General features: G+C 36.3%; 2 protein-coding genes across 3 annotated transcripts in view; one reads left to right on the top strand and one right to left on the bottom strand.

Annotated features, from left to right (window-relative positions):
- The window catches only part of LOC149485360 (uncharacterized), a 125782-nt gene that overhangs the window by 95692 nt on the left and 4290 nt on the right, over positions 1–25800 (top strand). The window contains exons 3-13 of one of the 2 annotated variants that reach the window (XM_089700168.1): positions 5098–5219; positions 14476–15288; positions 15406–15546; positions 16277–16401; positions 16780–16908; positions 17640–17808; positions 18003–18166; positions 18756–18923; positions 19373–19575; positions 21719–21884; positions 25462–25592. In XM_089700168.1, coding sequence (XP_089556294.1) covers positions 5098–5219; positions 14476–15288; positions 15406–15546; positions 16277–16401; positions 16780–16908; positions 17640–17808; positions 18003–18166; positions 18756–18923; positions 19373–19575; positions 21719–21884; positions 25462–25592 — 2331 coding nt within the window. Of the gene's footprint in view, positions 1–5097; positions 5220–14475; positions 15289–15405; positions 15547–16276; positions 16402–16779; positions 16909–17639; positions 17809–18002; positions 18167–18755; positions 18924–19372; positions 19576–21522; positions 21689–21718; positions 21885–25461; positions 25593–25800 lie in introns of both variants that reach the window. The other variant, XM_089700169.1, reaches the window with a different exon arrangement.
- Positions 11227–12804, bottom strand: LOC149485361 (uncharacterized). The gene has a single exon (XM_089700207.1). The coding sequence runs from the start codon at positions 12448–12450 to the stop codon at positions 11494–11496; it is 957 nt and encodes a 318-aa protein (XP_089556333.1). The 5' UTR covers positions 12451–12804; the 3' UTR covers positions 11227–11493.

Raw genomic sequence — 25800 nt, 5'->3', positions numbered from 1 at the left:
TTTTTGAAAAAGAAATAAAAACGTGTGGCACTCGGGGACTGCCGCGGTAAAGCTATTGCATGCTATGCCTTCAAGCCACACCTCCGTACCCGTCGGAGTGGGGAGCGTGAGGTTTTTTGTTACGGAATTTCTAGATTCGGTCCCCGCGCTCAAGGCCCGCGATAGAAGCTATGCAATAGCTTAAAAACCAATAACTTGGTTTTTTGAATATTTCACCTAAATTTTGAGGTTATGTGAAAAAATTGTTAATACAAAAGTACAACTTTTGTACTTTTTATTACCTACAACTTTGCCATTGAACTTTTTTCCATAGGACTTGTAGTTTTGTTGGAAATCAAGAGAAACCATTTTTTAGCCTTAAAAGCTCCCCCCCTCCCACTTCCCGAACTCGGATTGTCTGTAATTTATTTTTCCTTTAATTTTTGTCACATTCTCCTCCTTTTCTAATGGGTTTCATCCTACTACTATTTTTTTTAGGTTTTTATCATTTTGGAAGGGATTGGCCCTGGTGTATGTTGGGAGTGAGCGCACGTGTTATTTGTATTGTTTTTATGACCTGAAATTTAATTATTATTTGATAATTGAATAATTATTAATACTTTTATCCAATTGATTATTATTAGAATAAATAATTAACTTCATCAATTGATTTACTTTTAAATTATAATTTTACAGGTAAATTATGAGAGCTTTCATAATTATATTTGCATATATGTATTTATCTACAACGCACCCATTTTACAATTCAAGTCTAAAATGAAACTAGAGTCGCATTTATTTTTGAACATACTGTAAGTGAAATTGCATAAGTGTGAGTACTGTGAACATGCCAGCTTTCCTTAATTGACCGATATAGAATAGTTCATTTCAGTAATAGTGACGAGAATTGTATTTGTACCTTTATGACTTGGAAAGACGTATGAAATATAATCCAATTACGTTTCTTATTATATTACCAAGCTAAAAAAGACTGGAATAGACAAGACTCATATTATGGTTTACCAAAATAGTCAAAAGATGTTTAATGTTAAAACGTATTTTTTTTATCATACATTGTGAACTTCTCGAGTACTTTAGAACCATTAAAAATTATCCAGTAGGTAATATTTAATAAACTGTAAAGATGAAAGCCAACGAACCAAAGTAACTGCAGCTACTGACTCGAATCGGATAAATGATTTAACTTGATGCAATTTTCCTTCTCTTCCACTCGAGGATAAAGATGATAGGATTGAAAAACTTATTTTAACATCATATAAAATGTTCTTTTTGATGAAATAAATACGAACTTTTCGATCATTTAACATTTCAAAGCCTTAAAACTGGTTTGATAAATTCGAACTGCATTATAAATATATTAAAAGTAAAAATAGAAACTAAAATAATCTGTGTTGTATGTTAAAAATATGCAGAATTTTATTAAATATACTCTTTGTTTGCTAAATGAACTGTGGCAATCAAACCAACAAAGCTTTTATTGATTTTTCTTTCGGCAAACACTCGAATGTGGGATTTAGAAAGTTTTATTGTAAGGGACGCGAGCGTCAAAGTAACTTCTGAACTCAGTGTTAGATTATTTCGTAGATGGGACGTGCCCAAAAAATTCTAACAATATCACAAACACTGCTCAACTGCGAGGTAATCCATGAGACTGCTATGGAAGTTTTTACGACAAATTGCAAAAATATTTCCGAAGGTTCAGCCCCAAACCTTTCGTCGGAATCTCGCCGAGCTTCGAGTTTAATAATAAAAGTACGAATTTGCGAACGACGATCGTATCCAGACGAGCTCGAACGCTTAATAAAACCAAGTAATTACAGCTTGTCAAATTCAGAGCCGAAATGTTATGAATTCCTGTCCTGCTTCTGTTGAACAATTTCAATACTATATGCGAATTTACAGCTTATTTGTTTAAACTTTGTTAAACACGGACAGAGATACAACGACATTAAATAATAAATGTAATCCTTATCGGAGGGATAAATCGAGAACAATTTCTATTGTTACGTAAACGAGGAGGCGAAGCTTGTGTTTGGGATTGGGTATTTGCGTCTGGCGTCCGCACAGATTCACAAAGCACTGACTTAATATTCCCACGGCTTCTGTAATCAACAATGCGGCAGGTCGGCGCCCCGGGACAGCCTGCTTGTTACCAGAAATGAGTAATGGCTTCGGGAAATTGCGTTCCCTAATAACTTCTTTCAGAGTTTTCAGTGTTGAGTCCCCCAAATAAGGATGGACGAGCGAATGTTGGACTCGCTAATAAAAGTTGGTAATTTACGCCGTCACTTTGTTTTGATTAAAGGCTCGCTTAATCACTGTCGCGTTTGATAAACGCTGATTCAAAGAGCGAGAGGATTGATTTGCTTACAGGTATATTTAAGCTTATTAAAAGGTATTTCGTGTAAACCGTTTAGTAGAGGCAATAAAGCTGTAAATAATTTAATCATTTTGCCAGCAATTCGTCAATTATTGCTACAGTAAAAAGTATATATAAATACAATAAAAATCATTATATTATGTAAGCTTAATACTTCTTCAGCGAGATTATAAAATTTAGATAATTTGTGACAGCAAAAAGCTTTACAATATGTTCTTATTTATAAGTTAGCTTTAAACAATCAAAATACGGATGAACTTGAACTTAAGTATACAGTTTCAAACCACATTCGTGATTAGAAATAGAAATAGAATTCGACCAAAATATATTTGGGAAGCTAACTAAACAAGTGCTAAAAATAAACCGTCTATTTCTAAAACTAAAACGATTGCCATTTTTCTTCCAAACAATTCCGCAAACACACGAAAAACTTTTTCCACACGAGATTTAGCGAAATATCAGAGGTAATTGATCGTCTCCACGGATATCGAATTAATAAAGAAAGTAAAATAAGCCGCACATTAATCTTATTACTCCTCCCGAACGGGGATCCAAATGAAGTTGTTGGGAAAGTTGGCTTATTAATATTTATTCAAGTAGGTAAACAATCACGGCTTCCAAATTCACCGAGTCTGATGTTCAGGTAATTAATTGGATTAGAACACCAGGTTTGCAAACAATTAGACCAGCGAAAATTCACTTTTGACGAAAATTAATAAAGTTGCAGAGTTATATTGAGGAAAGTGCTCTAGAATTGATTCTGATTACCATAATGAGATAGAATGAACACCACTTTATGGTATACAAATAGATCTTCAATAATGAATTGAGTTTATAAAAAAGATTCGTTCAAGTCCTTATGGTGGAGGACTATTCGCTCGCTCATTCATTTTACACGGGACAACAGATAAATGATAGTTTATAAAGCAAATGTGATATCTCGAAAATATGTAAATAAGATTTAGATCGTTATTCTATCGACAAAATATATTATTTTCTTTTGACTATAGGAACTAGGTATATTCAGCTCTCAAAGGACACTGAAGGACAAATTATTATTAATTGAAATAATTGCTGGACCATGCCCATAAAATACATAAATACATATCTTCATATTAAGAATATTTATTCAATAAAAATATGCATTTTAAGCTTTTTCGTTTCAATATCGCTGCCAAGCGTCCATGTATCTTTCACAGTATGCAAATGTTCGAATGAATATTAATAAATATGGAAAATATTAAATTTAAAAAAGTCATCAATCCCGACCAACATGTAAATTGTATGAGAACCGTAATGTGTAAGCTCCATTAAGCAAAGAAATATTAATAACGACTTGTCATAAATTGTATACAAAGAAAATTGGTAACCCACTTCAATTTAGCAACAATGATGTAATTCACAGTTCTTGCTCTTAATCGCTTAATTGCGTGATCAAAATTTTAACTAAAGTTTCCAGTGTAGATAGGCTTTAATAAAAACACTATGATACGTTCTTATACAGAGTGTGATTTTTGTGTCAATTTATAGGTTCTTAATATTGGATACTCAGTATAGAATAATTTTAATAGATTTTCCTATCGCAAGTTGAGGTATCAGTTTTTATTTATCTAATAATAACTTCTATTAACATCACAAATGTAGATACCTAATTCGATTACATATTTCCTGTTGCTAAAATCTCTTGCAATAATCATCTCCCTGTACAATTAATACAAAACTACTAAAACCAAAGTCTACGTACTTACGTAGTCAACAATTCCAAAAAGCACGCAGGGTTATATTTTAGCATGCGTCCGAACAGGACATTTTTACGACGTCACATCTTCAGGTGTTAAAATGTAGATCGGCGCAGCCACTATAACTCAGAGTAGACTTACGTAACATAAATTTACTACCTCCACGTGACTATTGTAGTTTGAACTTTCTAACTTTAAAACACTGGTTATATTACCTCATGATGTATAGTGGGTACGCTCCTTTATAGCTGGATATCTACGAAATCACTTCTCTAGTTTAACTTGCGATTTATAATGAGATTAAAGCAGATTCATAACTTTTCCTTGTGTGTTCGGAACAGGAATGTTAACGAACTAAATTATTGAATTCATATGTACTAGGTATTACGATGTAAATGTTCGCTAGAATAGTATTTGGTATTTGCGTTTAAATGATTTACTTAAAATGTACTAAAGTGTATAATAATTAATGAATGGTTGATTATTTTCTAGAAACATTAATACATACTTTATACTTATAGGAATACTTACTAGAATATCAAACAAATTTACAGATATGTATAGGATTTCAGAATAATCCATACTTCTCGGATAATACACAATAAATATTAAATAAAGATATCGACACGATCTCTACAATTCAAAAGCCTGAACGACACTTAATTTCCAAGAAAAGACAAGTCGATGTTGTGCCTTATCATTTATCAGTTCGCTTTATTATTTTCCAAACACTTAAGTTGTGTAACAAAAAGAGCATGACCAACACCAAACAATTTTATGTGTGCGTTTTATTACTATAAAAGTTTTTTTTTTCACATAATTTTATTTACTTGATATTTATACTTAATAATTACTATCCATTATCCATTACACAACTAATACTATGTACTTTGTGATAATAGTATTAATAGGCGTAGAAAAACTAGACGGTCAAATAATTTTATTAATATGTAATCACGAAACATTTGCTTGTTCCAGGGAATTCCGGCTAGTCCTCCAGCCGGACCCCAGTTCAGTGTTCGCTGAAGACGTGCAGTTCCATTCCACCGCCGGGCCCATGGAGTACAACACCGCTCATGTGTACTCGGGGAAGCTTGAAGGTAATTAAGTTACAATTGTTTGCTCAGTTTTATCAGGCATAATAATAATAATAATAAGGGCGTAGGGATGTGACGACCCCATCGCCCACGGTTGGAATATCTATTGTCTACGTGACAACAGATATTCCACCCGTGCAATCAGTCAACCCGCAGGACACCTTGTGGCGGGGTGTCGGGGAGTAGCGACCCCGCGGGAACCGAGTGCTCCCGGGGGAGGCCCCTGTCTTCATCTCCGGCTCGCCTTCACCGGCCGGTCGGAGTGAAGCCTGACGAGGACAGGACCCCCACCTCTGGCTTGCCTTAACCGGCCGGCCAGAGTGGAGTCGCGAGAGCTTTTAGCTCGAAGGGTGGATGCGAAGCGTAAGAGGCGAGTGGGCACGTGATGCTGGACCCTCAGGGAGCGCGTGATCGTAGTTTAAAGTCCAGGGACGCCTCTCCACCCTTAGCTGCTCACAATATGTTGCCCCCTTGTCGCACTATTGCAGCGACTTATTTCGGGGGCCCATACAGTGAGAGGGCGAGTCACCACCTGCCAACATATTTTTACTTTCTTTTAGTAGAAAGGCAGGTGCCATAGTTTCCCATAGTCCTCAGTACCAGTCCATTTAGCATCCCAATCCATAGCCCAATCATTAAATTTCCATACCCTGCAATAGTCCTACATCGGCCGCGGACTGCCCAGGGCTGTATCTCTATAGTGCAGTCATGGGCAGGCTGCGGCTGGTGTCCCACAACACATTAAAATTCTCGAAAGGGCCTCTGCGTGTTGGATCCGTGTCCCCACGTAAGCCTTCCAAAGATCCGGGTACTGTCCTTCTGGTGGTACCCGAGTATTATGGAAATGAGAAACATAATAATAACGGTTGGGATATCTATTGTTTACGTGATAATAGATATTCCACCCGTGCAGTCAGTCAACCCGCAGGACACCTTGTGGCGGGGTGTCGGGGAGTAGCGACCCCGCGGGAACCGAGTGCTCCCGGGGGAGGCCCCTGTCTTCATCTCCGGCTCGCCTTCACCGGCCGGTCTGAGTGAGGCCTGACGAGGACAGGACCCCCACCTCTGGCTTGCCTTAACCGGCCGGCCAGAGTGGAGTCGCGAGAGCTTTTAGCTCGAAGGGTGGATGCGAAGCGTAAGTGGCGAGTGGGCACGTGATGCTGGACCCTCAGGGAGCGCGTGATCGTAGTTTAAAGTCCAGGGACGCCTCTCCACCCTTAGCTGCTCACAATATGTTGCCCCCTTGTCGCACTATTGCAGCGACTTATTTCGGGGGCCCATACAGTGAGAGGGCGAGTCACCACCTGCCAACAATTTTTTGCTATATCTTAGTAGAAAGGCAGGTGCCATAGTCTTCCATAGTCCTTAATTCCGGTCCATTAACATCCCATTCCATAGCCCAGTTTATTTTATTCCCTTATCTTGCAATAGTCCTACATCGGCCGCGGACTGCCTAGGACTGTATCTCTATAGTGCAGTCATGGGCAGGCTGCGGCTGGTGTCCCACAACACAGTAAAGTTCTCTAAAGGGCCTCTGCGTGTTGGATCCGTGTCCCCACGTAAGCCTTCCAAAGGACCGGGTACCTTCCTCATGATGGTACCCGAGTATTATGGAATTGAGATACATAATAATAATAAACACATTTATTGTCAGAATCACATCATGATTACAAATTGATTTACAAAGGAAAAACAAATAAAAGAAAAATAATAAGAATAAGAAGAAGCTTATTCCTAAGAAACAGTAGGTAATGTGGCAGTGAGTGACCTGACAAATGGAGCCAACTCAGTTTATGATGGCAAGGTGATTAATACCTTACCACCACTGATTTTCAGTGACCCCAAGTGACTATTGGAGTTTCAGTCTAGAATTACATGTAATGAAAATTTAACATGAGTATATTATGTGAAGGATATATTTCTATTAATATGATAGATATAATATATATATAATATCAGTATGTAATTATGTATATAATGTAAATAAATAAAATGAAATTATGTATACAATGTTAATAATAATTATAACGATAGATAGGCAGAGAATAAATGCGTATATAATATTATGTTATAAAATAGATATTTAATGTGTAATTCGATACAAATGCACTAAGTGTTAGAACAGGATTTTAAAATATGTTTCCGGTATTGAAAACGAAAATTATTAATATTTGTCAAACTGGTTAATGGTGGTGGGATGTTGTTCCAACACTTAGTGGCATTGTATCGAAAGCTACCCTTGAATGCAGCTGAGTGGTGCTTGGGTATGGATAGTTTACAGTTTGCAGACCTAGTTAGGTAGTTTAAGGCACTTCGTTCACCTACCCATGCGAGTTTTTCGTAGAGATATGTGGGTATTTTCGACTGCATCAATCCAAAAAGTAAAGTGGCAAAGTGTACCTGGCGTCTTTTTTTCATATTTAGGACGTTTGCGGTATTAAGGTAGGGGCTCACATGACTTCTTGAAGGGATGTCCCAGCAAAAACGCGCACACGCATTTTGTACACGCTGTATCGCTGTTTGTGTGCGAGAAAGAAGTCTGGGGCCATAAACAGTGTCGGCGTAATTGAATCTGGAGAGGATAAGAGCATCACATAGTTGAATGCGTAGAGGTGTTTCGATATAATTTCTTATTCTATAAAGCATTTTTAATTTGTAGAATGAGGTGGAGATTGTTTTGTTAATGTGTTTTTCAAACCTAAGGTGTTCGTCAAAAATTAGTCCCAAGTTACGTGCCTCATGCACACGGTCAATTTTTCTTGAATTTATTGTTATGACAGGATCGTGGTTAGCTATTTTTTCAATTACTTTGGGATTTCCTAATATAAGGTACTTGGTTTTGAGGGGATTCAGAATCAAGGAGTTTTTTTGTGCCCAAGAGTCAATTCGCTTAATGTCAGAATTCATGTGGTCAAGTGCTTGTATAGTTTCACTAGGATAGAATGAGAGATAGAGTTGTACATCATCCGCATATATCTGGTAACTGCAGTGTTTAATGTTGTTTATAATATCTGCGCTGTACAAAATAAATAAAAGTGGCCCTAATATTGATCCTTGCGGAACTCCTCTTCCTATGCTGGTACATTCTGAGAACAACCTGCTTCCATCCTCTTTTGTGACCATCACAGTTTGCATTCTATTACTTAAGTAGCTTTTAAACCACTTGATGCTATTATCACTTAATCCGTAGTAGGCTAGTTTGGAGAGAAGCAAAGTAATATCTATAGTATCGAATGCACGTGAAAAATCAAGTAGCAGTAGTAGAGTTCCCTTTCCTTCATCCTGCGCTCCTATCACAGAGTCAACTACATCCAAGAGTGCAGTGGTGGTACTTCTTTTTTTCCGAAAACCGGACTGGTGATCAGGGAGTATGTTGTTCCTCTCCAGGAATTCTGATAATTGTTTATGAACTATTTTCTCGATAATTTTGGATATACAGGGGAGGAGACTTATGGGACGTAGATCATGTAGGTTTTCAGGATTATTTATTTTAGGTTTAGGAATTACCAGGGCATGCCGCCATAACTCCGGGAAGGTGCACGTCTGAATGGATCTATTAATTATATGTGTTATCACTGGTAATGTATTTGGTAAGGTAAGTAGTAACATATCTAGTTGTATGTCATCTATCCCTACAGCTTGAGATTTGAGTTCTTTTATATGTTTGTGGACTATATCTTCATTGACAAATTGAAAATCAAATACAGCATCACCATATCTATTAAGATTGTAAAATGAGATGGTTGATATATCAACTTGAGTAGTGCCTGGGATATTTAGAAAATGACTATTTATATTATGAGGGTTATTAAGATGTGTTGGAAGGATGCAGTTCTTGTTGGGGTTTAAATGTTGTTTAAGATGTTTCCACATGAATTTTGGTTTATTTATGTTGTTATTTATATATGAATTGAAATATGCCTGTTTTTCTCTATGAATTGCAAATTTAACATAATTTTTTAGATCCGTGTAGAACTTTTTGTGTACATCAAGTTTACTCTTGCGCGCTGTAACATGAGCTTCATCACGACTTTTCATCATCATTTTCAAATTGTATGTAATCCATGGATATTGCTTGTCCTTGATATAGATGGTTCGTTTTGGAGCAAAAAAATCAAATAAGGATAAAATGTAACTGGTAAGAGTAATAACAGCATTATCGACGTCATTAATTTGTAATAGGTTATCCCAAATAATGTTATTCAAAGATTGTTGGAAGACTTCCTTGTCGATGTCTTTGATCGGTCTGTATGTAAAATGTTTGGGTTGCATTTTTTCTTTGGTTATGTTGAGGACACATGTTACAAAAGCATGATTGCTGAGTGCCTCAATATAATCAACTGTGACATGTGAGACGGGTGTGTTTGTACAGACTAAATCCAACAATGTTTCCGTTTCGGCTGTGAAATGCGTGGGCTCAGATATATGTTGTTGTAGTTTGTAGGTATTTAAAAAACAGTCCAATTTCATAAAATTCGGGTGACAGGGGTTGAAGATATTTATGTTGAAGTCTCCTAGTAGTACCATATAGTCGCACCAGATAAAAGATCCGATAGATTCTGACAGAGCTTCAAAAAATATTCCAGCATCCAACCATGGTGGACGATATGCAGTTCCTATAACTAAATTTTTACCTCGTACTACAAGCTTGAGCCACATTTGTTCAACGGTAGATGGAGAGGGATTAGATAAAATACGCACTTGAAGCCCTTTTTTCAAATAGAAGCCTACCCCACCTCCGCGGGTCCGCACACTGGTTGGTCGAGGTACATGATGCAGCCGGTATCCCGGGACAACAGGAGCACGTCCCTCCTCACCAGCCCTCAGCCATGTTTCGTTTATAGCCATTATATCAACAGAATGGCGCTGCATCGCCACGAGGAACTCGTCGTGCCTATTACCCAGAGATCCGGGATTTAAAAAACCAAATTTCAGATTATGTTTACAATTGAAGACCAATTATTATCTTTAAATGAGAAAAAAATAAAAATAAAATAGGGTAGGTGTATAGAATAATAAGTAAATATACTATATAGATTAGGATGATAATATAAGAATGCAGTAATACATACATAGAATATAAATATTATGGAAATTATTTTTAGGGAAAAATTAATCATTACCTTATGTGAGTATCCATACAAACATGCATACAGAAACTTGTTTTTGCTTTTATTACTGAGGAAACTAGAGTCAAAGTCAACAACACTGCCACATAACACTTTTAAAGAAAACAATGAGATTATAACATAAAATAGAATTAAACTTAGATAATGAGTCACATAATATGTGCAATTATATTTATATCTAGGTAAGCGGTAAACATGTTTAAGAGAAGTTATTTTAGCTTTTGTGTTAAGTTTATACAATAAAAATACAATAATTAGACTATGGTAGTAATAAACATCACTGCCACATAACACTATTAAAGAAAACAATGAAATTATAACATAAAATAGAATTAAACTTAGATGATGAGTCACATAATATGTGCAATTATATTTATATCTAGGTAAGCGGTAAACATGTTTAAGAGAAGTTATTTTAGCTTTTGTGTTAAGTTTATACAATAAAAATACATTAATTAGACTATGGTAGTAATAAACATCACTGCCACATAACACTATTAAAGAAAACAATGAAATTATAACATAAAATAGAAGTAAACTTAGATAATGAGTCACATAATATGTGCAATTATATTTATATCTGGGTAAGCGGTAAGCATGTTTAAGAGAAGTTATTTTAGCTTTTGTGTTGAGTTTATACAATAAAAATACAATAATTAGACTATGGTAGTAATAAACATCACTGCCACATAACACTATTAAAGAAAACAATGAAATTATAACATAAAATAGAATTAAACTTAGATAATAAGTCACATAATATGTGCAATTATATTTATATCTGGGTAAGCGGTAAGCATGTTTAAGAGAAGTTATTTTAGCTTTTGTGATGAGTTTATACAATAAAAATACAATAATTAGACTATGGAAGTAATAAACATCACTGCCACATAACACTATTAAAGAAAACAATGAAATTATAACATAAAATAGAATTAAACTCAGATAATGAGTCACATAATATGTGCAATTATATTTATATCTAGGTAAGCGGTAAACATGTTTAAGAGAAGTTATTTTAGCTTTTGTGTTAAGTTTATACAATAAAAATACATTAATTAGACTATGGTAGTAATAAACAAACCTATAAAAGCTTAGACTTGTATTAAAAATAGATATTAATGATAGAAAACATACATCAAAATAGTTCACATATGAAAAACCTTATCTAGATCGTCTTCCGTACGTATATTGATAACTTTAGATTTATTGTCCTGCCTAGCGTAAATTCGGCCCCCACGAGTCCATATAAAACGCCAATTTTTGGTGCGTCCCAGCTTCTCCCGTGTGAGATAAAAAAGATTACGGTTTTCGTATGTAAGATGTTCGTTTAGGTAGAAACGGCATGGATCCCCGCTTAGCCCCGTCCCGCTGGTATCGGCGCTGCGTCGCACGCGCGCCGCCTGTAGTAGTTTATCACGCAAGGGTCTGCGGGTGAGACGTACTATTATGGGACGTGGTTGCGAGCTGGACTCGGGCAGACGCTTAGGCCCACGCCGGTGCGCGTTCGCTATATCTCGCTCATCTAGGGTTAGACCAATTTTTTGTGCAAGTGTGATAGTGGTGTGCAGTAGATTCTCTCCATTAGATTCAGGTATACCAGTAATCTCAACGTCATATAGTAGTTTCTCTTGTTCGGAGTCGTTCAGCTTTCCCTTTAGGGACTCAATCGATTCCTGATTCTGTTGAACTTGTTTCTGGCCGATCTCGATGCATGGTTCAGATTCAAGATGTGATACGCGTTCCTCTATACTATCCAACCTTGAGCCAAAATTGGAGACCAGAGTGGATAGACGAGATATCTCTAAACGGAAGCTGGATAACTCGGACCGTAGAAGCTTGATCTCTTGTATTAGAGATGTTGAGCCCTGTGGGGAGGTGCTGACATCTTCAAAGTTATCCGATTCTTGGCTTTCAGGCTGAGTATCATCAACAGTTTTAGAGGTTGTTTTAGTAGTACATATTTTGCAAATCCACTTGTTATTATTACGGGACGACGGGCTTATATGATTACACTGCCTGTGGTAAGTTATATTGCATTTATTACATTTTGTGCTATCTGACGCCCCGAAGAACTTTCCACAACTGTTGCATTTGTTTGCCATGTTTATTCAAGCTTCGATTTATGATGAAGGAACGATTAATTATGTAAAATATTAACGTGATGGCCCAGATTATAACGTTTTGTATATAAATTGTGTATAAATGACTTCAAATCGTACTTAGCACTTAGCACACTTTCAGATGTTCGGTTGAGAATTTTAAATCGGCTCACGGCTGTTTGACAGTTGGCACTTTTTAACGTTTTTACACTAATGCAGTATATAAATTAAAGTTTTATACGGTTCGTTATTAAATAGTAGGTTAGATTATCACTCAAATACACATTTAGAACTTTCTAGCTATGATAAAATACTTTTTATAATATAAAATTTACGGAGCTTAAACTGACACTCCAACTGTCACGACCACCATAGATATTATGTATAGATTAAGAGACGAGGTAATAAGATTCAGGCTCTACCTATCTATTTATACAAAGTCCGCCACTAGTATATTAAATTATTTCACTTTATATATTGTGTGATTGATTAGGCATTCAAACAAACTTTCTCGTCCCTTCTATAACGGGGTTTTGAAATATTGAGCACAAATAAGAATTATTTATCTTTAACTGCGTCGTTAAAAAAGCAGATTAATTCGGATGTTGCTATATTGACCCCGTTCCAAAAATTTAGGTTACCTCACCCTCATACGATCGTAAAGGGGGAGTGGGTGGGAAGTAACGACGATGCAATGGAGGACAATAAACAAGTTAAGGAAATTTACATAACAATTAAATACATCTTATACGTGTGATATATCGCGATCGTGACCTAATTCTGCCTCCAGTATGATTTGTACCTACCTCAGTAGTCAGTATCATCTTGGATTTATATATATTGCCGAGCGAAGGTTCGTAGGCTGGTCACGTAAACTGTGGTTCGTTTTGCTTCGATTCATACAATCATCTCAACAATAGGCAAATCCGTGATATAAATTGTACATTCTCATGAAAAATATGTTTATTACAAAAAAGATGCGGTCGTATTTGGTTTAAGATTAAAAGGCTCTTGTTCAATGTTGTTTATCACTGTTCTATTCTTATTCATTTATACTTCGTAAATACAAATTATCAATTTCATAATTCAGCCTTCTACTTTTTCTTGGCAAAATTCTGTTTAAATTTCTCAATACATTTCCATAGCAACGATTCCAGTTTAAAACTCACTATGCCTTTAATTTTCCAAGTCGTTAAAACAATAAATTAAACACAAGGCAAAAGTTCCATTCAGAAGCTAACTTAATAAACGAAATTACGAGGTGCGACCCATCTGCTACGTGGAGACAAAGTGAATTTTGATGAAATTAGTTCACAAGTTTAATAGAGTACAAGTCTCGGTTTGACTGTTCTTGTATTTGTCATCATGATGCCGACATTAATACCCGTCTATGACATTGCTGGGCTACCGGGGGGTAAACGGATGCAAACCGACTAACTTACACATATTAACCGTCTTGTGTTTGTATGTACAGTTTACGCGTAATGTTGAAATAAACATTTGCAGACAAGGTTTTTTATTTGTGTCTTCTCTGTAGCAGCTGTTTTCTGAAGAAATATTTATTCTTTATATTACGATTAAAAAACCGTTCCTAGAAGAAGTCTTTTTGTATGAGTAAATGTTTGAGTTTGAGTTTTGAGTTTACCTACGAAGCACCTTAAAGATTACTAATATAGAATAAACTACATCAGACATAAAGTGGATTTCATTACTAAGTGCTAAATTTACCTTAATTAAGCCATCAATAATTTCAAAAGATTTAGAATTCAAAGACAAATAGAGCTTGTAATTACTGTTATTTATGAGCGGTTTTCACCCCTCCGGATGAGTGCAAGTTGTGATTTTAATTCATCGAAAACCCCAGGGCTCTTTGCACCTCGCATTAGTTTGCATAAAATATAGCCGGCCATTCATTAAAGCGTCCCCAGTTGTTTGAGATTCAAAGAGCAATTTTGTAATAGTCTTTCATTTCATTATTAACTTTATTTATGTATATTATTCATAGTTATTTAAAATTATTCTTTTCAGATGACGAAACTTCTCATGTGTATGGAGTTATTACAGCGGAGGGTCTCTTCGATGGTACAATATGGACCTCGACTGAAGAGTACTATGTAGAGCCAATATCTCGATACAATGTTGATCATCCGAACATGCACAGCGTCATCTACAGACGATCTGATGTCGACCACCCTCACAACAACAGAGATACCACACATTGTGCTTCTCATCTTCTTCACATTAAAGGAACTATCGGGCAACACGGAGAACTATTTAACTTCACTCAAGAATTAAGTATAACAGAAATTCCATTTAACAATAAAACAGAAGATTTAGGAACTGAAATAAACAGACGAAAAAAGAGATGGCTTCCAGAAGATGAAATGCAAGATGATCAGCCAAAGAAGAATCCTGATTTACCGCTAGATTTAGACGTTCCGTACACTAGTAATAGCGATCCTTTCGATAAATTTAGCACGCGAAAACCGAAGACCAAAATCGATAAAAGTAACCTCATCACAAAAGTGCGACTCGATTCGGAGGAATCGAGACCGAAACCAAAGACTCACGTGGAAGTGATAAAAACTAAAGCAGGTGTAGTGACTGTTAGTAAAGATATTGTTAAGAAGGAGCCAGTGGGATATACAATACTGTCAGCGAATGCCAGCGATGACGGAAGACACGTCAATAAAAGGGCAACAGTTGATCCTAGAAAAACTACTTGTCTAGTCTATTTACAGGCAGATCACATGTTTTATCAGCGTTACGGCTCCGAGGAAGCCTGTATTGAAGTAATGACACGACATGTGCAGAAAGTTAATGCCATATATAAAGTAACAGGTGCGTTTAATGAATGCCTTGAAGATTAAACTAATATGTAAACTAGGTTACGATGTTATTTATTACAATAGTTATACGAAGACCAATGTTGTTAACTGTGCTTTCTTTACCTTGCAGATTTTAATCAGGATGGGAAAGCAGATAATATTACGTTCATGATAAAAAGGATAAAAGTTCACACTTTAGACGCGCTTAAAGACCCCGCGTATCGCTTTCCGAATAATTATGGCGTCGAGAAATATCTAGAGCTTTTTTCAGGTACGTCTTTTTACGATATTTTTTATTGAGAGTTTGTATAATTTTCGACTAAACAAGAATATATTTAGCGTAATAACATCATTACTCATGTACATAGTATGAAGGTAATTAATAAAAAACCTACAAACATTCTAGTTAGTAGAGTTACATAACAGTCACATTCAAACTCAAACTCAAACAATTATTTATTCAATAAGACTTCTTCGAGAAGCACTTTTGAAACGTCAATACATAATTTTAACATCTACCACCGATTCGGAAAGCAGTATCTATGGAGAAGAACCGGCAAGAAACTCCATAGTTGCTCTTTTAAATCATTTCAGTATTACAATTTAATTTTACAAAATATGTAACTATACAATACATTACAATATATTCTTATTATAAATATTAAGTAACAGCTTATTATTATTTAAAAACATCCCATTCGAAAAAGTAATAAACTTATCTTCCTCAGTCTATTTATAGATTTAGTAACTAGTATATTCGAAAACGATCGCCAAATATATTTCTCGAGTAATAAAAGTTAATAGACCCACGTCTGACGCTGTCCAAAGCAGCCAGGCCAAATAAAAATATAATTTGGTAAGCGTTTTCTTTATGACAACCCAATTATAATGGGATCACAAATATAATCGACCCATTGGTTATATCAGCATTAGCTGATATAACCCATAAGTCTGTTCAGGAGGATAGTCGTAAACTCCTAAATAATGGGTTTTTATTTCAGAGGAAGATTACGACGCATTTTGCTTAGCGTATATGTTTACGTACCGTGATTTCGAGATGGGCACACTGGGCTTGGCCTGGACTGGAGACCTCAAGAATGCTGGTGGCGTTTGTGAAAAAAACGGAGTAAGTAACGTTTAACAATGATCTTCCTTGGCGATATAAAAGATTATATATTTCGACTTGATGAATACGTAGATAGGCACTTTTATTTTACCTAATGATAGACTCGATATTTTGAAATTTTTACCGTTGACTTTAATATAAAGAATTATTTATATGTAGTTTAAAGTGCAATGTATACAAAATGGATTTAAATTACTAAGGAGTGACTTAAAATTTGTCTTAATTACAATCAAACACACTACCTATTCGATATAACATCATCCAAAGGAAAATTAATACAGTAGCAGCCAAATTCGAAAGCCAAATCAAACCAACCATAAAAGTTTTCATTACTTGCAAATTGGATTTATTAATTTATTCCGACACCATTTACTTCAGCATTACAGAGGCAGCATGAAGTCTTTGAACACGGGCATCGTGACCCTCCTTAATTACGGCAAGCACGTGCCGCCGGCGGTGTCCCACGTGACTCTGGCTCATGAGATCGGCCATAATTTCGGCTCGCCGGTAAGTGGTATATTTTGGAGAAAAGCAATGAAAATAAGGGAGATATCTAGATAGGTGGTCTTTAAATTATTTGATCTGAAGTGTTTTACTGTACAATAATATATTTTCGCTTTATTAAATTGGTATGGAAATGACCAATAAATGTTTTTAACACAAATAATGATTACGTTTCGGGGAAATTTATGAATGAGTTAAAGCGGAAAAACCAACAATTATTAGCTTTGAATGTTTACATGTGAAAATATTATTGTACCACCTCTACTAGGAAGACCACTATTAAAAGCAACAACATATCAAACGATACACCGCAATTATAATGACGTTTCGTACCCAATTATTTCTGAGAATTTCGTCCATTATCGATAATATCGACGTAGTTAGTTGTTATTTAACAAATATCTTTGTAAGTTGTTGATATTATACTTTTTATTTGTTACATATTTCCGATTTAACGACTTAATAACATTTTAAAATGTTGAATGATAGAAGGCATTAGAATTCGTTCTATGTTTGTATGTGAAAATTGTATTTGTTTGTGATTCAGGCAGAGGATTCTCTGCCTGAAAAACCCAATGACAGAATCCCCTACGTTAGAAAGATGTAGACCTAAAATTGTTTTCAGGCTTTATATTCTTAAAGACTAAAATTAGAACATAGAATTTCTATGGTCACATCTATAAATTTACACTATTTTATGCATTTTGTTTAATACTAATTATTTTTTATTCCAGCATGACCCAGAAGTATGTACGCCGTTCGGCGAGGACGGTAACTACATAATGTTCGCAAGAGCCACGAGCGGCGATCGTAAGAACAACAATAAATTTTCGCCTTGCTCCTTACGAGCGATAGATCCAGTACTTAATAATAAAGCACGTTCGCCCAAGGGATGCTTCACAGGTGAGATATTTTTCCTATCTTAATTCATAGTTTGGGACGTAATGCGAACTTCTACTTTATATGAAAACTTTTTAAAATATTTTATATTAACCAATCCACGAACCATGATGAAAATTGCCAATAAAACGTAGGAGTCACAACTTATTAATAACTTTAAAATAAAAATCCTGCTAAAAATAAAACACCTATTACAGAACCGCAACCAGCAATTTGCGGCAACGGTGTGGTTGAAGAAGGCGAAGAGTGCGACTGTGGCTGGGCGTCCGAGTGCACGGATGTATGCTGCCGGCCGCAAGCCGTCAGACCGCACTATAAGCCATGCACGCTCACGGAGCATAGCGTGTGCAGTCCTAGTCAGGTATGATCCTATTCTGATGTGAAAGTGAAAAAAAAGACGTGTGGCACTCGGGGACTGCCGCGGTAAAGCTATTTCATGCTATGCCTTCAAGCCACACCTCCGCGCCCGTCCTCGTGGGGAGCGTGAGGTTTTTCGTTACGGAATTTCTGGATTCGGTCCCCGCGCTCAAGGCCCGCGAAAGAAGCTATGCAATAGCTTAAAAAGCTCCATTTTTGCAGACACTATACGCCAAGACATACGTAACATACGCATGAACGCTCTGAATCATATAGAAAGAATGGGATAAATTCTGCTGTGAAAGTGAAAAGCTCTGTTTTATCTTACATGCCAGAACGTTTTGTGTATGGGTCAGTCATCTAGAAATATCGGGCTGAATGAAAAACCAAGTACCAAGTCTTTAAAATTCATTTGCAACAGTGTACCTACGGTATAGTAGCCGTACAGTGTACACTTTGCACAGACTACAAAATATATAGCATAATTAGACGCTGTCTACTGACCAGCAAAAACTAACTATCTATTATAGGACACAGATATGCACACTGTCCACTTACAAAATAACTTTCACACCAAACATAAAACATTCCAGGGTCCTTGCTGCACATCATCTTGTACGCTCAAGTTCGGTGACAAGTGTCGTTCTGACAACGGGTGTCGCGACGCCGCACATTGTGACGGCAAGCGAGCCGCCTGCCCAGCTAGTAGACACAAGCCGAATAGGACCAGATGTGATAGAGAGCTTGTGTGCTTTATGGGAGTGAGTATTAGCCTAGCCTATAATTGAACAATATGAGGCTACTTTTGAACGTGTGGTCAAGGGAAATTCCTATAGGAATAAGACATTTAACGCGGTAAAAAGTAGCCTACGAATCGCAAAAATCTTACTATGTTAGGTATAATTGTTTCCATAAATAAAATATTTATTTTGCCAAAAACATTAACTTTACAAAAATATGTACGCTGACTCTTAAACTAGAGGAACTCTGTGAATTGTAATTGTGTAATGTATTTGGCAAAACCATCAAAAATTGAGAATATTCTTGCATTTGATTTGATGTTACATATCAAATCAAATCAATTTTTGATGGTTTTGCCAAATATGTAAAATCAGTAAAGTTCCGTGCATTTTTTAAGTTTTCAACATGCTTTTTAATCACTATTCAGCTGCAAATGTTCTTGTTTTTTGCTTATTTTCCAATTTCACAGGAGTGTACCGGCTCAATCTGCCTCGCATACGGACTGGAGTCGTGCCAATGCAGGCCGCACAATAGCGACCCGCGGTCCGCGTGCGAGCTGTGCTGCCGCAAGCCGGGCGGGCCCTGCGAGTCGTCCTTCCGCTGGAACACGCCGCCCTTTGACGTGCCCGATATGTACGCTAAACCGGGCACGCCATGCAATGACTATAATGGGTAAGTACTAAGTAGATTAGATCTATGCCATTGAAATAATATTACTACGTATGGAGGAGACACCACGAACAAAATCTGTGCGCCATTTTTTTGCTCTAACTAAGTTTTAAAAATTATTATCTAGTTAGGTACATACTTACCGATAAAAGTTATTCCTTTGCACTTTTCCGTATTATTTGTATTATTTGTGCAATATCGTAACACACACGGAGGCATATTTGATGCGTTTCACTTTAAAACAAATAAAAAATGGGCGTGCAGTTACGCCATATGGCGTATGTTGAGCGGAACATAAGTGATGTAGGCGGTGTCGTCTCCATATGTATATCTCAATGATCTATGCAGTTAAAGTCTAAACGGGTCTATAGAGGACGGAGAACCCGTCGAGAGTGAGTTGTAATGCTACGAATGTAACCTTAATTCTGATGACAGCCATAAAAGCTTAAGTTATCTACTACTCGGTGATGCATGATGGCTTCTAAATATCTATCATCTATCAATATATAAAAATGAAACCCATTTCGCGTTGTCACGGCATCACGTGTGAACGGGTGGACCGATTTCGATAATTCTTTTTTTTATTATATTCCTTGAAGTACGAGGATGGTTCTTATGTAGAGAAAACGTAAATATGTACCACGGGCGAAGCCGGGGCGGACCGCTAGTCTATCAATACAAGTGAAGTAGGTGCTAACACAAGTGCCAATATGCACCTCTATACATGGTGTAATAAATTTCACTTATTAATAAAGATTAACACGTATATGTAAATGTGTAACAAACACTAGGTAGTTATTGCAAAGTTTAGTATGAAAACCTTGTGACTATAATCTATGTGTTAAATATAACACATACACACGTATTACCCTTCGTTTTCACCAAAGTATAATACATGTATTTTACAAATTTGATGCAATGTTCTCGTTTCTCATAGACATGTGTAAAACATGTTGTATACAAAATTTCATACATGTAGGATAACTTAATGAAACTTGCTGGTTGAAAACTTCTAGTTGCCTACATGTTTATAATCTCTTGTTTTTGTTGTAGCAATACTTGTAGAATTCGAGACAAATTCAGTCGTACCTACTTGTATAATTTCTATTAATAAAAAAAACTTTTGTGAGATGTATGTATGTTGAAAACTTTATCCAACAAACATGTATAAAGTTTAAAACTTGTTTGTTACTAGTATTATACAGAAATTGCAATAAAATAAACAATACTTATCTAAACCACGACTGTATTTTGTAGGTGAGAACGCTATCAATGGATCAGACAAGTTCTAAACATGTCACAGACTTCAGTGTAAACGCAAATGTGTTTTATACTTGTATAAATACTTGTTGGCTACAAAGTGTGAACGAAAGAATGTTTGAGACAGTCTCAATACATGTATAAAACAAATAATTATGTTTTGAAAAGTATTCTACAAGTTTTGTAACAAACTAGTATTTAACTTGTTTCTTGGTGAAAACGAGGGGTTACAATTACGTGTATTTTAATACAAAGTGCCAAAACTCGTGACTATAAACGTGTAACACTTGTAGTGTGCCAAAAAAACGTGTGACTATAATCATATTTAACCATTGAGTTACATGTATTACGTACTAGAGAGGACATCGCTACTACACTTTTTTTAACACGAGTTAGAGTCAATCGTTTCAAACTCAATTTTTATTTGTTACATTGATTGGTTTTAATTGATAAGTTTATTCATATTTTTTTAATAAGATATACAATATTTATTTGTTACATTGATTGGTTTTAATTTATAAGAAATAAGAGGCAGAATATCTACAAAGTGTATGACTCCCTAGCCGCCCCGCGCCGCCGCGCTTGTCGCACAGATTTTGTTCGTGATGCCCTCTCGAGTAATAATACCTCAAGGGTGACTTTAATCATATTTAACACGTGTTGTAGTTACATATTTAACACGTGTTGTAGTTACTGCGACGTGTTCCAACGCTGCCGCGAGGTGGACCCGTCGGGCCCGCTGGCCACGCTACGCAAGCTGCTGCTGTCGGACGAGAGCCTCGCCGGCTTCAGGCGCTGGGTGCTGCGCCACTGGTACGCCGTGCTGCTCATACTGCTCGCCGTTGTTGCGCTCCTGGTACGTCATATTGTATAACACGTGTTGTAGTTACTGCGACGTGTTCCAACGCTGCCGCGAGGTGGACCCGTCGGGCCCGCTGGCCACGCTGCGCAAGCTGCTGCTGTCGGACGAGAGCCTCGCCGGCTTCAGGCGCTGGGTGCTGCGCCACTGGTACGCCGTGCTGCTCATACTGCTCGCCGTTGTTGCGCTCCTGGTACGTCATATTGTATAACACGTGTTGTAGTTACTGCGACGTGTTCCAACGCTGCCGCGAGGTGGACCCGTCGGGCCCGCTGGCCACGCTGCGCAAGCTGCTGCTGTCGGACGAGAGCCTCGTCATGTTACGTTACCGTGTTGTTAAAAAAAATGGTTTTTTAAGGTATTTTGCGTTTGTCCTAAATTTCTGGATATTATTTAAAATTAAGAGTTTTGATTTTGGAGATTTTTTATGATTTATTATTATAAACAAATATGGTAAAACTACGAGAATAAAAAAAATACTTTGAATCATATATTTTTTTCAGAAGTATTTGCAAATGTATTTCTTAAGGTTATAAAAAGTTTCAATATGCTGAAATATCCGGCTTAGTAACTATTAATTGATCATCTGCAGTCTTGCATAGACTTTTTACTTTTCTTCAAAAAATAATGTCAATGTATTTTGTTCTTTAGCGCTGTTGCAGAATTTTAGACTCTGTAACAGAAATCGAGGTTAAGGAATAGAATCCCATTCTTAGTCCAAGGTATTAAAAACAATGTAATCTGTTTGTCGCCAGATCCATAAAGCCAGCATAAAAAGGTTTATTCATTAGTTAAAAGCTACATATCATTGAGAATTTCTATAATAATTACTCATTAATCCGTATTAATTAGTAAGAGCTAGAATTAAAGCTAGAATGTTTCAAGTATTAGATATTTAATTATAAAAGTTATGATACTATGCTTGAAAATTATGTATGATGATTTGATGTACATGATAATAGAAAATGAAGCTATAAAATAATTCAATATCTATTTTAAAAATTATCTTGTATTCTATTTACGTGATTTACATAATAGCTACATAATTCCTGAAAATTAAAAAAGCCATATGAAAAAAAACACAAGTTAAAAACAAATAACCGTATTCGAATAAACAAACTATAACAAAATATCAAATGCACTTATTCGAATATCAATGTTCTATTTTTAGAACGTAATTAATTATTCAACACAATATTATGCAATACCTATAACCTTGATATAGCCTTACAACATAGATTAAGGATTGGTCTCCGCGCGCGCGCTACGACTAGATACCGCCGGCGTACTTGAAAAATGCGGCAACTAATAGTACGCCGAATTCGGCGTACCCAAGCAGTCGTGTCACAAGCATTGTGTGGAGAGGGCGATCCGATAGTTTATAAAGATTTTGAACAAAATCTGAAGTAAAATGCCTCTCTGCGTCATAAAACTATTTAAAAATAATACAACAAAAAATAAGAAAGACACTGGGATCACGTACCATCACTTAGTATCGTATTATTCGAAATTTCTCCTTTACTTCGAAAATTTTGTCTACGAAAATACGACGCCATTCAGTGTTGCCGTACTGCATATCCAAAACAATACACGTGGTTGAGGAAATCTTTTAGTAATAATTTGAACTTTTTTTTTCAATACTATTAATAACACATATATAAAAAGTATAATAACAATAACTTATTTCTATTTAACCATGTTTAACTGACTCATATAATATGTTATTTTTTTTATTTCCGCTTTTTTACTTTTAAACAACCTTTGTGACTATAGTATAGTAGCGTCGCAAGTGGATTTGAGTCGCATGTTCATGGATTCGATTCCCGGCCAGGTTAGGATGAAAAAAAATATTTTTCAAACTTTTTTTTTTTTCTTTTTATACACACACTAACATTACAGTTTCCCAATACGATAGTGGTTTTACATTTAATTGGTTACATCATGGTTACATCGAAATTAGAAATATAATATAACATACAAACTAAATACATCACTTTTTATAGCATATTACAAATAAAGCTACTCGCGTGAATTCATCCCAAGTGCAACAAAATATATCCAACACGATATATTTTGTTGCACTTCAATCAGCCATCTTCTTTCCAAGATGGCTGATTTCCCATTTATGAGGTAAAATTTATGTAGCTGGCAGCACAATTCTTCACACACACTAGCGTCCTTACAAATTGCCTAACACACACTACAGAAATGAGTTGCCGCACTCACAGAGCTATTGTTTTTAGGTGGGGCGGTATATAGTCGTAGCGCGCGCGCGGAGACCAATCCTTAATCTATAATGCTGGCCATACACGCAAGGGTGTACCTGACAGGTCTGCCTGTTCAGGTAAACCGGTGCGTGTATGTTACAGAACTGTGCAAGTTTTCACACCTGTTCAGGCGACAGAAAAAATATGAAAATTGATATTTTTTACGCGTGGGTATACCTGTGCAGTTTAACTGTGCAGGCAAACCTGAGCGTGTATGGGGCGGTTCGACGTAGTCGTCAGTTGTCCAGTGAGGACAGCAGGGAAACACGTGCGCGCGTTGCCGTGCAAAATGTAAAAATATAATATGTATATACAAAATCAAATCTCAATTCTTTCAACAAGTTCACATGAGAGTACTCTTTTCTTTGCAATAACCATGGTTTGCACCATCGTTCACGTTATCTTCGTTTATATTTCTTTTTCTTCAATAAAATAAATAATAAACCAATTAACGCTACTGCGTCGATATCAAGCGCCGCGGCCGAGGGCATGGTTTCAAATGAAAGTTTGTGCAGGTTTACCGCTGCGTGTATGTCCCCTTCTCAACTCAACTTTACCTGACAGGCGTAACTGCACGGGCAAACCTGTCAGGTACACCCTTGCGTGTATGGCCAGCTTAAGCCTTACAACTTAAAACGTAAGTAATGCACCTAGGATTGAAATATTCAACTATTGTTATATAAATTGCCGATATTCTTACGAAAATTATATGTATAACAATTTAAATGTTATAACCGAACATATAAAATATCGTAATTATAACCAAATAAAATAAGTTTATATAATCAATATTTCCGTGTAAACCACGCTTGGGCCCATAACCCAGAGGTCCGTGGATCGAAACCACGCTCTGCTACCAAAAATGTGTAGCACAAAGAACAGATCGGCGGCCGTCGATACACACTTTCCAAAATAACAATAGTTAAATATTACCGAATTCAACCCTAGGTACATACCTGATACCACGTTGCGTAGAACATAGGTACATATGTGGTGTGTCGGTCGGTCAAATAGTATAAAGACAATAGGGTACCTTTGGGGAGGAAAACTATATTTACGGGAATAATAGATTACAAAAGATTATATAAAAGGATACAATTTACGAATTAGGTCACCACTGTTGTACAGCCAGGCACACTACGTCGCCATTGAATACTTGTTTCATTTAACGAACAATTCTCGCGTTATGTAAAAACCGCGGCGTTATTATGAATATCACAATTAAATTTAAAACAATTAGAAGCAACCAAAACTTCCCAAGAAGTGCTTTTGATAATCCGTATCAAATTAAATACATCGCGATCCGCGCGTGATTGCTACCAGTGCAAAATCTCGAGTCCCACGAACGACTGCCGAAAGCAGAAAAAAACGAACGCGAATGCCGCTCCCGTCGGCCAATTGAATATATCGCGTCACACGCTACCCTCAACGTTAATTATTTTATTTCTACCTATTCCGAACAATATGGATATAAATTAATGAATTTTCTCATAAATATTTCAGGTGGCCAGTACCCGTTTCCTGGGTCGTCACGCTAAGAAGATCAAATCAGTCACAATCATTCACTCATCCACTACAGAAACCGTCCGTCTGCCGGATGCCGCTGACCAGATGATTGTACATACTGCTGTCAGGTGAGTCATATTTTCAAAATAATTTTAACTGTAGCACAATACGAATGATATTTTTTATAATATGTGTACACACTACACACATCTGTATCCAGTTGATTTATTTATTACTTTATATTAAAAAAATGGCTAGTCAGTATTCTTATCTATTTAACTGGACTTTGATAATATTTTATAGTTTTTTTATTTAATTGCAATATCGCTATTGCTA

Source organism: Colias philodice, chromosome 10, assembly GCF_061535455.1.
Source record: "Colias philodice isolate Cphi_HAF_F1 chromosome 10, ilColPhil1 Martin Lab GWU primary, whole genome shotgun sequence".
NCBI classification, from domain to species: domain Eukaryota; kingdom Metazoa; phylum Arthropoda; class Insecta; order Lepidoptera; family Pieridae; genus Colias; species Colias philodice.
This window is presented reverse-complemented; position numbering and strand designations above follow the sequence as displayed.

What these genes read in the sequence shown, in the direction of transcription:
- LOC149485361 (XM_089700207.1), bottom strand. Translation starts at nt 12,450, where the DNA reads ATGGCAAACAAATGCAACAGTTGTGGAAAGTTCTTCGGGGCGTCAGAT.